Source organism: Corvus brachyrhynchos, unplaced genomic scaffold (assembly GCF_000691975.1).
Source record: "Corvus brachyrhynchos isolate BGI_N302 unplaced genomic scaffold, ASM69197v1 scaffold633, whole genome shotgun sequence".
Taxonomy (NCBI): Eukaryota; Metazoa; Chordata; class Aves; order Passeriformes; family Corvidae; genus Corvus; species Corvus brachyrhynchos.
This window is the reverse complement of record NW_008237435.1, coordinates 3392136-3406900: the sequence shown is the minus strand read 5'-3', so window position 1 is coordinate 3406900 and position 14765 is coordinate 3392136. Positions and strand designations below refer to the sequence as shown.

At 37.5% G+C, this 14765-nt stretch overlaps 1 protein-coding gene and 1 long non-coding RNA gene across 2 annotated transcripts in view; one reads left to right on the top strand and one right to left on the bottom strand.

Annotated features, from left to right (window-relative positions):
• The window catches only part of LOC103613589 (phosphatidylinositol 3,4,5-trisphosphate-dependent Rac exchanger 2 protein), an 84824-nt gene that overhangs the window by 54107 nt on the left and 15952 nt on the right, over window positions 1–14765 (top strand). Inside the window, exons 19-20 of the mRNA XM_008631400.2 lie at window positions 1514–1580; window positions 3600–3790. Of these exons, the coding sequence (XP_008629622.1) occupies window positions 1514–1580; window positions 3600–3790 (258 nt within the window). The remainder of the gene's footprint in view (window positions 1–1513; window positions 1581–3599; window positions 3791–14765) is intronic.
• Window positions 3928–14759, bottom strand: LOC108445975. Its single transcript, XR_001861073.1, has 2 exons — window positions 10089–14759; window positions 3928–8349 (listed from the first exon to the last, which is right to left on the bottom strand). It is a non-coding gene; the product is annotated as an uncharacterized LOC108445975 (long non-coding RNA).

The window sequence follows — 14765 nt, the reverse complement described above, 5'->3', positions numbered from 1 at the left end:
ATCAACTTTGCATTTGAAGACAGCATATGTTGCACTTGTCCATTTTATATAAACTTTTTCTGGGACTGTTCATTGTTAAGTGAAAGGTTGTAGCAGGAACTGTGAGAATATGGGTTGATACACAGTAGATAAACCTCATACAGTTAAGTATGCTTTCTTCATCACTTTTGTGTTCTGCAGGTAAATGAGTTTTCTTTGGTTTTTCCTTTCATGCACTAATTCATTTTCAAAGTATCTTGGGGTGACCTTATGATGTGTATCCCATATCGCTGCCTATGCCCAGAAATTAATTTTTGTGCCTTTCTATGCCTCTAAACTGAGCCTGAGAGGGGGAAGGAAAAAACTGAGCAAAACTTTTTCAAAGCAGTTTGCAGCTTGTTCAAGGTCACACAGAGATAGCGACTTTTTTTTTTTCCATCTGCAGCAGGGGAGGGAGGAGGCACCCGGCTTGCTGGGTTTTTTTCAGTCAGCTTTTGGCCAGTAGTTCTGTTTCTTTTTCTCCAGAGAGAGACTGAGAGTTGAATTTTTTTTCTTCCCTGGAATTTCGGATTTTCTCCTTTTTCCACTGGACTGCTACAATATTAGAACACATCAGGAGGACTTTCCACCGGGCACAGAGGGCCTGGCCCTGGGCCAAGCCCCAGCTCCGAGGAGACCAAAGGGAGGGCTCTGACATTTTCCCAGGTTTTTTCTCCACAGCGAGAGATTTTATTATTCAGCTTTATTTTCCTTTTCCCGTGTGTTTGTTAAATAAATAGTTTTATCTCCTTCACTTTCCTTCGAGGAAAATTTATTTTTTCCCAAACCTGGTGGGGGAGGGGTGCCTTCCCTCAGAGGATATATTTCTAAATTTGGCCAAACCAGAACACAGAGAAGTATGGAAATTGGAAAGAAAGGCAGGGGTTTTTTTATTTGTACATGTGTGCATGTCTGCACACATTGCAAGTGCCATTTTGCTGGTATGATGTATATGTGTCCCTTGTAAGGTTTTTGGTTTTTTGTTTCTTTTTATATTGTGAGCATGTACATGTTTCCTCTTTCAGTACTGTGTTTCATGTTGAGGATTGTGTTCTTATGTTACTGCACTTCTATACAGCAAATATAAAAAAACCTGTAGTGTGTGAAGCTCAGGCACTGTTTGTGCCAGTTTTCCCAAAGTCATTCTTAAAATCTATATAGTTGCCACAGATGTTTTCATGGGTATCTTTGCTGAAAATCACTTTCAGATCCCATTTTTTTCTGATAACTAGACTTTCAAATTTTGCACTGGGGCAAAATTTTGTCAAAGGGCAGAGGGACAGTTTTTGTCTCCAGAACAAAAAATTTTCCCTATTACTTTAAAAGAAGGAGTGACAGTGCCTGTTTATTATTGTATTACTCCTTGACCCTCTCTTACCATAAGGTAAAGAAAACTCCAACCTTCAGATGGTGTCTAAGAATAGTCACTTGTAGAAATTTTTTTCAGGAGTTGAAACAATTAGTTTTTGCCTTACTTATCTGTTTGTTCTTTCAGGGCATTCTACCTGGACAAGTCAAACTTGCCTCCAAATTCAACATCTAAAGCAGCTTATATAGATAAGGTAAATAAAAATGTTAAGTGCCTAATTAAATTCTGCGTGTTACACACTGTGTTACTGAGGCTTTCTTTATTCTATCAAAAATTGAATTATTTAAATCCAGGGGGTGAGGGGCAGGAAAAGGAGAAGCTCTCTTGCAGCATTTTGTCCTGCCTGTGTTTTTGGGGTAGGTGGTGCCATGTGGTTCTGTATTAAAAGGTGTGGCAGGAGGGTATCTGTGTTTGAGAAGAGGAATCATTACTTTCCTTTTTCAGTGTACTTTCAGAGCAATGCAACTGCTCTAGGAGCATGTGGGGTAGGATGGGGGAGGACAGGTGCAGGCAGAAATTCTTTGTTCTGAAAGCTGGAAGCGCTTTTCCAAATTAAATACTCCTTCAGCATCCTGCTCAGAAGGCTTTCTTCTGAATCTTCTCATTTAGCCTTTCTTCAAATGCTTTCATCTGTCTTTAAACCTCTGTGGCTGAAAGATCCCAGGGGCTATGAAAATTCATTTAATGCTCTCTTCTCCTGTTGGAGAGTTAATTCCTATATTGCAGCCTAGTAGGGGGAATAAAGAAGTTCCTGGGGTCTTGCCTACAAAAGTGATTGAGCTACTGTGGCTTGAGAAATAACAGTGCTCATCAGCTGAGCCCAATGACAGACTAAAATTTTACATCAGTATCATCCAGCACTGGTGTTAACAGACTGATTAGTTCCTGTTTCTTGGATCCATGCAGGACTGCACAGGAAGGAAGAAGGATGTTTGCCACTCCTTCCCTAGGGTGTCAGCAACCTGCCTAGCAGTCACAGGTGCAGCAGGGGATGTTTAGCTGTGAGGGAAGTGCTTGTTATCCCTAAACCTGTTCCCTATTTATTTAAGCAAAAAGTTCAAGGGCAAGAGAAAAGCATCTCCTAATCCACATCTGACCAAGGGATGCTAGGTTAAGCCAATGCATTTATTTTGCACCTGGAGCAAGCCAAGAGTGAGTGCATCATCCATTTTTGGCTGAACCTTTCACTTTATTGTCCATAGCTCTGCATTAGTAGATGACACCAGCTAAAATCAATTTAGACGGATGCAAGTTAAACCAGTAGGACTTAAACCAAGTTAAATCTGTTTGTACCCCAGTTTAGATATGCTGGTTTTTATAGCTGATTTACTTGATCTCTATGCTTTGTAAGTGAAGTAACTATCACAGGAGCAAGTGAGGCTGCCATTTCTCTAACTAGTTAAAATTGTCTTTAGGGAATTAATCTGTCTTTCAAAAGATTAATTCTTTGAGTAGCATGGGGGTTTGTTGGAATCTTTAAGTGTTTCTGGAATAAAGAGAAGTGGGAATTTGGAGTTATGTGATCTGCAAGTTTGGATTGTGAACACCTCATTTACGCAAAGCACCCTGATATACTGGTTTTCATTGCTAGACCACTTTTGAAGGCTCCTCTTCTGACTCAAGCTTTGCACTTGAAAGCTGCCTTCTTTAGTTCATTCATTCTTAGTACAGTAATGCTGGGGTTCTTTTAAGTCTTGCTACAAAGTTAACTGTTCTTGCTTTGCAGTATGGTTTTGTCATATCTGTTAATTTTTATTTTTTGATGTTGTTAGTGAGTATTAGGAACTAGACATTTGATAAAGGACAGTGTTGTCATAACTGTAAGCTGATTTTCTCAGCAAGTCAATTAATGAGTCTTGGTATCTTCCTGTATATGTGTACGGTTGTAGGTTGCCTATTTATGGCTTCCCTTCTTTTCCCAGTCCATTAACGGATACAGCACTCGTGGGTCAATCGAGTCTATTGAAGTGAAAAACACTGCTGTAGGCAGGACTGGGAATGGAACCGTCAGTGATGGGAGGAACTGAAAAGCAATGTGGTCATAGGTTGTGTAACAGAAGACTCTGTGTTTTGTATTTATGTCATGGAGTTTGGCTTTGGCTTTCTCAGCTAGACCCAGTGTTCTACCTGTATCTGTGATGACCTTCTCTGTTAGAGTATCTCATGTGCTTTCAGGAGCAAATATTTAAATCTCTCTCTCCCTCTTTTGCAGCTGATGAGGCCTCTCAATTGCTTAGATGAACTTTACCGACTCATAGGGTCCTTTATCCGATCCAAGCGCACGGCTGCCTGTGCGTACACCGCATGCAGCGCTTCCGGAGTGGGATTGCTTTCGGTGTCATCTGAACTCTGTAGCAGGCTTGGAGCTTGTCACATCATCATGTGCAACAGCGGAGTTCACCGGTAGGACCATTTTTTTTCCTCCTTTTGTTGCAGTCAGTCATTCCATCATTGCAGGTTGGAGACTGCCGCTCTTTTAGAGATGGAGCTTATACTAAATATCTAATATCTTACACAAAATAGCAAACACACTTAGAAGATTTGTGAAATTCTAGAATTGTATTTGCAGCGACTGACAGAAATGAGCAGTACAATTTTTTTGGTTTGTGCAGTTGTAGTGAGATTGTTCCTCATTCAGGTCAGTCAGTAAAAGGCAGAAATCTTAATTGCTAAAGTAGAAAGAGGAGTGTTACCTAGATGAATAATACGTACTATATTGAACTCTTAACACAGGCAAGAAATGCTGAAATTTGTATTTGCTTTGTATGGTACGGGGAGTAATAGTAGAGCTTGTTTCAAGGAAAAAAGATGAAACATAGGACATATGCATTTTTGCAGGTATACTTTATCATAAGGAGAGGTTCAGCCTGTAGAGCAGTTGATGTGTTTAACACAATACCAAAATATAGACTGACCTATAGTGAACTGAACTTGATCATCAACCCTAAGAGATTTTAATAGACAAACATATTTATGACAATAGCGCCATCACAGAGCTTTCTAGCACTTAATATATTTGTCACAGGCAGCAATACATTTATGCTCCAACTGGGCAGATTACAATTTTTTGGTACATTGTATCAAAAAAGCAAAGACTACAACTGGAGAGGGGGAAAAACCCTGACAAACAAAAGAACTAACATAACAAATAGTCTGAGCTAAAAATATGCTCTTTTCATAAGAATTCCAAGCTGTAGATCAGGGGTAGCAGTATGTTAAAAATGCTGCTTAGCTTCTGATCTGTGCAAGTCCTTACTTTGGCAGACTTTGTTACCAATACCTTGTGTTAGAATGAACATTACTTTCTCCTCCTTTTAAGTAATATGCTTTCTTCAAAGGAGCCTTGAGGAGAGGAGAAGAAAAAAGGCCATTGCAGTACAAGCTGCAACGCAGATTATCAGGCATGAAAAAAGGAAAAGCTTCATATACAGCCAAAACAATTCAGTTGTGTAGAGACAGTGTATGCCATTTGAGAGTTGGCAACAGACTATTTGTATTACTCTCTGTCAATGATAGAAGTGTGTATAACATACTGTGTACTGTACTTAACTTTAGGGAAAAGTAGGAAAAAGCTTTGTTATGTAACACTAGTCAATATATCAGACGAAGATGGAAATACTGTATAGCATGGGCTGTCATGACACTGTTGTTTCAGAAGACCATGAATCTAGACAGCTTTTCTCTTTGTCTTGCTTTCAGTTTCATGTCTTACATGATCAGAAGAGACTTTGGACATAATTCTGACAGGTTTTTTTAAGCTGAAAAAGACTGCCTCTGGGTTTCATCACCATTTCATGAATTTGTCAGTACATTTGTGCCAGAAATTCTGATTGTTTAAGACTATAGTCAGAATAACTTTAACAGCCCAAATAAATTACTACCCTCCGGTGTGTGGGTCACAAATTATTCAGAATAATTTGGTGACTGAGTAAGATATGGTTTGCTTAAATCTGAGCATAAGTTTTTCTAAGATAAAAATAAATTAGTCATCAAATTTCTGCTCAAAACTGGGGCTAATTCAAAGGTATAAACTCTTAAATGTCTATTTAAGTGTATTTTAAACACACAAAAAATTAGAAAACCAATATATTGGTTTTAAAGACTATATTATGAGCATGGGAATGGGATTTAAAAGTGTTATGTGTGGGTTTCCTTCTGGATGTTAAAGGATTCATCATCATCTATTTACATAAAGTAAAGGTGCAAGATGCTTTTCTCTAAAGCATGAGTAGTTCTACTTTACAGTGAGTCCATTTGAGTTTTGGTACAAGATACTGCTACTTCATTTGTGCATTAATACTGCCTTTGTGACTACCATCTGTTCAGAGAAAAAAACATCAACTCTTGGCATTATCAGAGATATTCCAAGATAGGCCCTCCAGGAAAAGGAATGGACTAGTTAAAAATTTTTATAGGTACTCAGGGGTTTGTACCTGGAAGTTCAGAAGAAAACTCATGTATTTAGAGACTAGAAGGGAATAATTTGCTCTTCTAAGGGAAAATAAGTCCCTTTAAGTGGTAAAAGCTGAGAAAGTTTTGTAATAACTGTTTCCTGAAATTACTGTGGCACATGCAAACTGGATGGATGAAGAAGCTTTTCCTTAGCATTTGGAGTCATATAAAGTCACTTCATGTACTGTTTTCTCTTTCTGGTCTCCCTAGGCCAAATCTCTACAGTCCAGTACTATGTGGGCTTTGCTTTGTGGCATTCTGAAATTGCCTTTGCCCAGACAGAAAGCTTGCTTTGTTTCCAGCTAGTAGGTTTGCTCAATGATTTTTGTGCCCAGGATTTCTAGTGGTAAATTCTGCAGTGTTTTTGTGAACCTACTCCCCTTGTTGCTCTCAAGAGTGAAACAGTCTTGCAGCAACATGAAATTCTGTGAGGAGGACAGAAGAGGAAAGAATAAGATGCTGGGTATGATCAAGTCCCATAGACCCAGAAGATTTTGCTTTATGCCTGCAATCTTGAAGGCTAAATTTTTCTGTTTGTTGGAGTAGTATTTAATCAGGGCAGATCATTTTGCAAAATAGTGCTTCTTAGCTTGTAAGGTAGTTCTTTAGAGTTCAAGCTACTAATTTTCAGTTAGAGGGGATATTTATCTCTGGTTGTATTCAGCAGTGTATCTGGCTTTCTGTGTTCTTAGAAGCAAAACACTGTGAAGTCCGTGATTGCAATCAGTTGCAGAACTTCACATTTTGTAGGCCAAAATCAGTGGCTCATGACTGGTTTTTAAAACTAGGCCATGGATAATAAATGAGTTGAAAACTGGTATTATCTACAGATGCTACTAGATAAAGATGTGAATTGTTCTTGCATATTAAATTTTGAAAATCTACTCATTTGTCAGTCTTTACAGCTTAAAAATGAAGCTCAACTTGGAGCAAGGGTCCCCCATATTTTCTTTTTAAAAGCCTTCATTTTAGCCCAGTTTCTATGATTGGTCTTCAAGGGATCAAATGTCTGAGAGTCTGTGGAAGAGTACAGGGTGCTCTATTCATAAATGTCTTCTGTTAATGGGGAGTGGGAGCTGAGCAAGGCATTAATCTGTCAAAAGTTTAAATATATTTAATAGATTTTAAAATATAGATATATACATAAATATATATACGCATACATATACACATATATGTATATATATACCTTCCCTCACTCAATTTATCCATCTCTTACTGAACTTACTGGAGAGCCCTTTCTGTGTTCTCTCACTTTTGGTGTCATGGGTTGACAGGGGGCAGGGGGAGGTTCTGCCACCGCTCCTACTCACCAGAAGCAAGTCCCAGATAGCTTGTGAGGGAGGCCCTGGGTGACAGTCCAATGCAGAAGAGGCCAAGAACTAGGAAACAGCAGCTTTGTCTGCTTTGACAGTGATTGCTGATCTCTGGATCAGCAGTGTCTTGGTTTCTGACTTCTCTGTGATCCATATTAAATTGCTTTTTACGCTGCACTAGGCTAAAACAGCTTGACAGAGTTCATACTTTCATCCCTGTATCCAAGATAATGCTGGGGATTTTGAGTTGCTGGTGATTGCTTTGCTTTGATTTTTATTACGACAATATGTTTACCAATTTACATTACAGCCTGCAATCCTATATCTATTTCAGACAGCAGTTCTTTTCAAATACATTTTGAGCACCAGAAAACCAAGGACAGGGTAAAATAAGTCTCTTTAACCTTCACTGTCCTAAGTGATATGTGAGTGCTACAAACCCCTCTTGGATTATCATAAGCGAACATGCCTTGTTGATCAACAAGAGGAGCAGAGATCCAAACTAGTTCAAGAAATCAATAGTTTGCATTTTTATTTTACCTTTTTTAACATTCATAATTATATTTCTGCCTGCCAGCCAGCTGTCACCCTGTAAACAATGCTCTGCTTTCTTTACTTTTGTTCATTCTGTTTGAAGTTGAAATCAATCGGTACAAATGCAGGTGATGAAAGGCACTTTTAAATTTTATTGAATCATGATTCTAGTTCCTGCTTGAGGGAGAAGAGCAAGACTGCACTGCACAGACAGGTCCTAGCCTCTGTTTGCCAAAACGAAATTAGGTGCAGTAGCTGCAGAAATCTGTTCAGGGACCATAGGCCTTACAGGCTCAAAGGAATCATTTAAAGCATCCAAATGAAACAAATCCCAAGTTTATTTAAATTTTGCATTTCCTGGAGGAGCAAGAGAAAAATCTTCTATAATCTTGATCAACCCCAGAAAAATCACTGTCTTATTTTCTTTTCTGAATTTTAATTTCCCCTCCAGAAATACTCTCCTTAGTGTTACCATCCTTCAAGCAGTGGGGTTCTGGCTGGCAGACACTTGGCTGAACGATGAGGCAGGTTTTGCCAAGGGTTGATTATGCTGTCTCCTGTAGCTGGCAGTGGTCCTGCAATCCAGCTAAAACCTGCTTCATCTTCCACATTGCAAAGCAGAGTAGCACCATAAGCTGTCCACCATGGCCAGCTGCCTTTCTGTGAATCAAATGAAACAAGGCGAAAAATAGGTGTTCTGGATTTGTATTTTTGACATTCTATGATAAGAATTCTTCCTTTTAGATTCAGAAGTTTTCCTGTAAGAATTTAGTTCTGAGCCCAGTGAGTGCATGCTACAAGGAAAATCCTTGGAGTTTTGCAGCTGTATTTAGGCTATCAACTCCACAGTAAGAAAGCTTTCGGAGATCGATGGGACTACTTTCAGGAGACAGGTTAGCACAGACTGAAATCTAATCCATACCCTTCTCCAGCCATCTGGCCTCAGCTGGGCATTTAGTCCTGCTACCTTCCCATTTAGTCAAGATGCTCTTCTATTTTTTACATCTGTTATGTCTATGTTATGTAGTTCTGTTATGTCTGCCTACAATTAGTGTATTTTTATGATACCATACCCACTGAGCCATAAACAAACTTCTTTGTGTAAAATTATTTAGGATAATAGAGTATTACATTCTGCACTGGTTACTACCTAAAAACAGTTAAATAATTTTTAAATATGTGAGAATTTGTCTTAAAACAAATAGTGTCTTAGCACAAATAGTACTATACTGTTTCTACAGTAGTAATTGTTTTAATTTTGATCTATATTTGCCTTTCATGGGCAAGCTGGTACATTTTTGCTTTGTCATCTTTATAATATCTAATACATATACTGGATGGATTATAGTCTTACTGTTCTCATGCATGTTTTAAATTCTGAGACACTGTTTTGTTTAAAATGCAATCTGAAAATGAAGAGAAGTGCATAAAATGCAGTAAGATAAGATGGATAGAAGTCATTACTAGTATGGATTTCAAGGTGTGCTTTTTCTTGACTTGGTCTTCTTTTAACATTATGGATGTTTAGTAGCAGGGCTGCCACACAACACTATTACTGTGCTCTGTAGAACCATCCTTCTATGCTTCAGTTCCTGCACTATTGCCTAATTGGCAGTCCAGGTCTTTGAAACTGGTGTTTTTCTGCAAAGTCTTCCATGTTACAATAAAAGTAAAACAGGACCTCTTGAACAATCGGAAATTAAAAAATTTAACCAGGTCTTCTTTAATTTTGGCATGAAGAGAGGTAAGTGAATAGCTTGAATTATTACAAGACAGGAAGTAAATTGCAATTTCCTACCAGATTTACTTGCCTGTTTACAGAGGAAGAAACCTTTAATGGAAAGACTTGCTGCACAGAATGAGAGAGAATGGCCAAAGCTGGGGTTTCAGATGCCTTTAGATTTTGTTCGTTTTTGCAAGTATGACTGAAAATGAGTAAATAAAAGGCATGGAATACTTCTAATTTTTGGAAATGCTGTTCTTTCATCAAGCAAAGAGTATTTAGTAGTGAAAATGCTTCCTTGCAACATTTCCAGCTGATTAGAGGTGGTAAGATCTTACAGGAAAAATGATTGTGAAAAGATGCTCCCTGCTGTTTTTTAACACTGACAGATGATGTGTAGTGAAAAGAAGTGCCGTTTTTTACTTCTTAATTTTTCTTTGAAAATCTCTCTGTTTTAAAGAGTTAGAATAGTTACATTTATTTCTGGAAATAGATTGGATGACAATAATCGTTCAAGCTACAGGAAAAAAATCAACATTACCTCCTTCATGTTTCATACTTCATTATTAAAAATTACTAATATTGAACCAAATACTCCTGATAAAAATATGTTTGTAACCTACAAAGGAATTCATTAACCAAGGTTAAGTCTGATATATGACTAATAGATACTTACCTCCCAAGACTGATTCTCTGTCTTGATAAATTTATGCCATCTACTTCAGCAAGTCAGAAATCTGTTGGTAGTTTGCGTCTTAAGAAAGCTGGTAGAGCTGGGTTTGATTATCCTGTCACAGGATGGTGGATGTATGCCTGATAAAGTGAGTTGGGATACCTTTATTCTGAGGTTCGCACAACTATGTAATCACAATGGTGCCTTTTGTGAACGAAACCCCTGCATGCTGATGCTTAATGGATAAAAGGCAGAAAATCCCTTTAACATGGACTGCACATGCCCATTCTGTTCGGTGATGATGTATGTTCCACAGTTACTTTTGAAGTGTTGTTTTTGATTCAGAGTGGAATAAATACACTTGATGGGCATAATAATGATGGCTTTCTGTATGTTGGACTAGTCTTCAGTGGATGGGTTCCGTCCAACACTGATTTTAAAGTGGTGGCCTTTCCACACTGGCAACATCTCAGCTTCACAAAGATTCATAAAAGGACTAAACCTAACTAGTTAGGTAACCTAGGACTAACCTAGTCCTGAACTCCAGCAGAGTTCACTGTAATTGTGAAATACAGGATTGTAGTTTAGTAATGTATGAACTTCATGCTCATTTTCTCTCTAATACTTAATGGCTGGCCAAATTTACCTCTACTGAAAAGAAATTCTGTTCAGCAAAGTTTCAGGGTATGGGCACAGAGAATGCAAGCTTCAGCTTTACTTGCATGAAGACATTCTCACAAGGAGAACAGCTTAGAACTTATGGGAGAATCTTGAAGTAGGCCTGCCTATACTTCGTATGCCTATTTCTTATAGTCCTGAACAACATTTGTCCTCCTTTTTAGTTTTTTTGTGTCTATTTTCTTCCTTGGGTTGCCCATCAGAATCAGTGCATATTACCCAACCATCGCTATTAATTATAGACAAATGTCCCGAAAAATGTTTACCCCAAAGTGATTAACTTTAACACTAAGTTTTTAATTGCTGCATGCCTTGACTTAAATAATATTTGGTCTATACACATTAATTTAAATGACAGCAGAAAATAAAAAGAATTCTTACCGTGTAATTGGTCTAAAAGGTGGTCAAACCATACCATCATAGATATGATTAGCTTATGATGTACAGGAAGAAAAGTAATTAAGATAATAATAATGGCATTAAATTACATGTTGAATATAAGCCTTAGATTTTGATTAGACTAAGCATACATACACCCTTTTAGTATTTTTTCCTATTCACATAGTTGGAACATAATTCATTTTGACATCTCTGATTGTAGTAACTACTAAACCAATTTGTTTCACCTCATCTTTTCTACTCAGGGCATTTTTCTAAGGGATGCTTTGGTGCATTTTTGGATGTAGAATGGCTGAAAGCCTAATTGAAACCTGAGAATGAATTGTATGGTTTAGATTCTTTTTACTCTCGTAACATTGATACACACTTTGCTGCGTGGCACGTCTGTTGGTAGTGAACATAAACTCAAATTGTTTTTCCTTTCAAGTGACATTAGACAAGCTGTTGTGAAATAATCAGTTTCCCAGAAAATTTCAGTCTGTATTCATATTTTACAACTCCATTTTTCAGTACAGATGTGCATCTGTCCAGCTGATTTGCAGCCCTTAAGTGAAAATCACATCCAGTCAGAAACAAATGGACTATTGGTGATAGAAAATTATTACTTTTTCAGTCATATTCAGAATGGTTTGATCCAGAAGTTGTTTGAAAGTTTGTGTTTAATCTTCACATCAATACTGTCATGACTGATGGGAGACTGGGGATAGCAGGCAGGAGCTGGGAGCAGCTGCAGCCCCTTCTGTTTCTTGGAAACCAAATGGATGAAATGAGGAATTCTCAGCCCAGTTGTCCTGGGAAATCCAAATGTCTCTGCCTTGCTGTTGTAATCTGTCAAGGCAGGGAATTTATCATTCTAACTGACATAAATTCTGAGATGATGAATTTGGGTCTTTTGTTTTTCTCGCATAAAAAAAAGGGGTGAGAGGAAAAGAGAGGGAGTCAGAACAGATTTTGATTTGTTTACACTTTATAATCTATGGACTTGGGCTTTATGCTTCCCATAACAGAATGTTATGAGCGTTTTTCCCCAAATAATTTCCTTGTTTGGCTTGTCTGGGCTGATTGCATCCAAATGACCAGATACTTTCAGAGGTCAGAACTGCTTCCACATTGCTTTGTAAACTTTAATACCATCTGTTTATCAGATCTCAAAATGCGGGAGAAAACTGGATTATTACACACTGCACACATTTGCTAACAGTCCTTGATATTGAACTTTGCTCAGGCCACCAGAAGAATCTTACAAGATGGAGAATAACCAGATTTCATATTGTTTAATAAAATTTTAGAAGTTACATTGGTTTAAATTTGCATTTGCTTGATCTCTCCATGCTTGGCAGCCCTATTGCTGAGGTACTTCCAGTTATGACTTTTCCATGTTACCATGTGATGTTTTGTGTGTGCATTTTTTTCTTTCACAGCTGGTGTCCAGGGCAGTTTGATATGTGAAAAGGGATATGTACTAATTAAAAAACTATTTGAAGAGCTGGGAGAAAGCACCAGTATGTAGAAAAGTGTGAGTCACTTCAGTATAGTCTCATGGAAGGTTAATATGATCAGCTTTATTAGAAGATTCTATCTCGCTGGTCTGGTGTTCAGCTAAACTGACACTGAGTGTTGTTGTTGGGTTTTTTTAATTTAGAAAATAGTAACCTTATTTCATAATCACAGGACAAAAGCCATAATCTATAGTTTATATTTAACTCTGCCATTCATCAGACCTTTTATGCCACATGAAAGGTCTGATGAATGGCAGAGTAAAATACAAACTATATAAATTTATATTAAAAAAAAAATAATATATATATATAAATAAATATAAATAGGAGGAACACGAATGCTGGTGATACTAAATTGCACCTCAGTGAAACAGTATATGCAAATGCAATCATGTCTCTGATGCTATTTTAACAATTTTTAACATCTGTTAATGAATAAGGTTTTTTAAAAGAGAAAACAGATGTATCTAACAAGCATTACTCTAGGACTACACCTCAAACATAAAATGTTCTATTGAAGAGGTGTTATAATAATTAACATCATCACTGCTGTCATCATAAGTTTCTTTGCTACTAATTTCATAGGATATGTTAAAAATCTTACCCATAGAATCACTATTCTTACTTGCCATGAAGTGAGATCTTTAATTTTAGTGTATGTGTTTCAGAATTGTACTGTAGTTGTTGCCTACCTCCAAAGCAGCCTCTTGAAGTAATCTTTATTACGCTGTTTTGCTCTGTCTCTGCTTTTCCCACTCTGGTTGTCTTTATCTACACACTTGGCAGCCTTATTTCTGAATCATGGTTGGTATTGTCCAAATGGAGAGGCCTCATAATATCCATGATCGCCAAGCATTTCATCAGGTTTTGGATAGGGAGCAGCCTGGCAGTCTTTTTCAATCACAAAATTGTACTTAATTCTTCAAGATGACCTTCATTTAGAAGGTTCTTTTGTTAGTTTTGATTCATGTGTGCAGAATCTAATTTTTTGGTCACTCTTAAGGGTTCCAGAAGATGGGATTTATGGGAAACTTGGCTCAGGAATTGCTTGCTTGAGAGCTGTGCGTTGCGCCCATATGACACCTACTGAGAAACTTTTTGCCGTTTTTGTTTGGTTTAGATTATACCCGTCAAAGACATTTCAGATACTTTTGCTTGTCTCCATTGTCAGTAGAACAAAGACTCCTTTGCAGTCTGCTCTTGAAGGTTGCATGTTTAAATTTTGGTGCTGGCAAATATTATGAGCATGTACTTTGTACAGTATTTCACTCTGCAAAGACAAGACAAAAACACATTTAGACTCATGTTTAGAATTTCTAATCTAATATTTAGCTATCTTACACCTTAATCAAACACATAACAGAAAAGATCAATACACTTTTGCCTCAAGTTAATTCTGAGGTCAGTGCATACAAGAAACTGGGGAATGAAAACTATCTCATTACCAAGGAAAATCACTTAGCTTGTAAATTTTTAATGAAAGGCCATTAATAAAGCTACAGATCAAATTTAGTATCTTCTACACTCACTTCTGTGAAACTTTTTGCTGTCCAGAAATTAACTTAAGCAGTATTTAAAATGTGTCGGGGTTTTGGATTTTTTCAGTACGAAAATAAGTAGACACATTTTTCCTCCTACAGATCTTCTGCTCAGCAAGATGAGTGTTTGATTGAAACATATTGTCTGTTCCGCGTGCATATTATAAACTATGCAGAATACTTTGGTCAGGATTTTGCCAAAAGCATGCTCAAAATTATATATTAATACTGTGTCTTAGTTTTATTATTTGAACTTGAAAATTATAGCTTTTGTCAGGTTCTGCTGAGGTTGAAGCCTTTTCTGTACAACCTGTCTTTCTGGTTGAAGAGATTTGATGATTGCAGTACTTTGATTGTGAAGAGAAAATCATCAAGCAGGTTTCTGGTGCAGAATAGAGCCACTCTCACCTCTTGGGTGATAGCAGCCCTCAAACATGTTCTTTCTAAAAAGTACCTGTTTTACTCCGGTTTTTTATTTTTATCCATGAGTTTTCTATGGCTTTGGTCTTGGTTTCATGAGAAGCCAAGCATTTGTTCTTGTCCTCACCATGACAAGGAAAATCAAA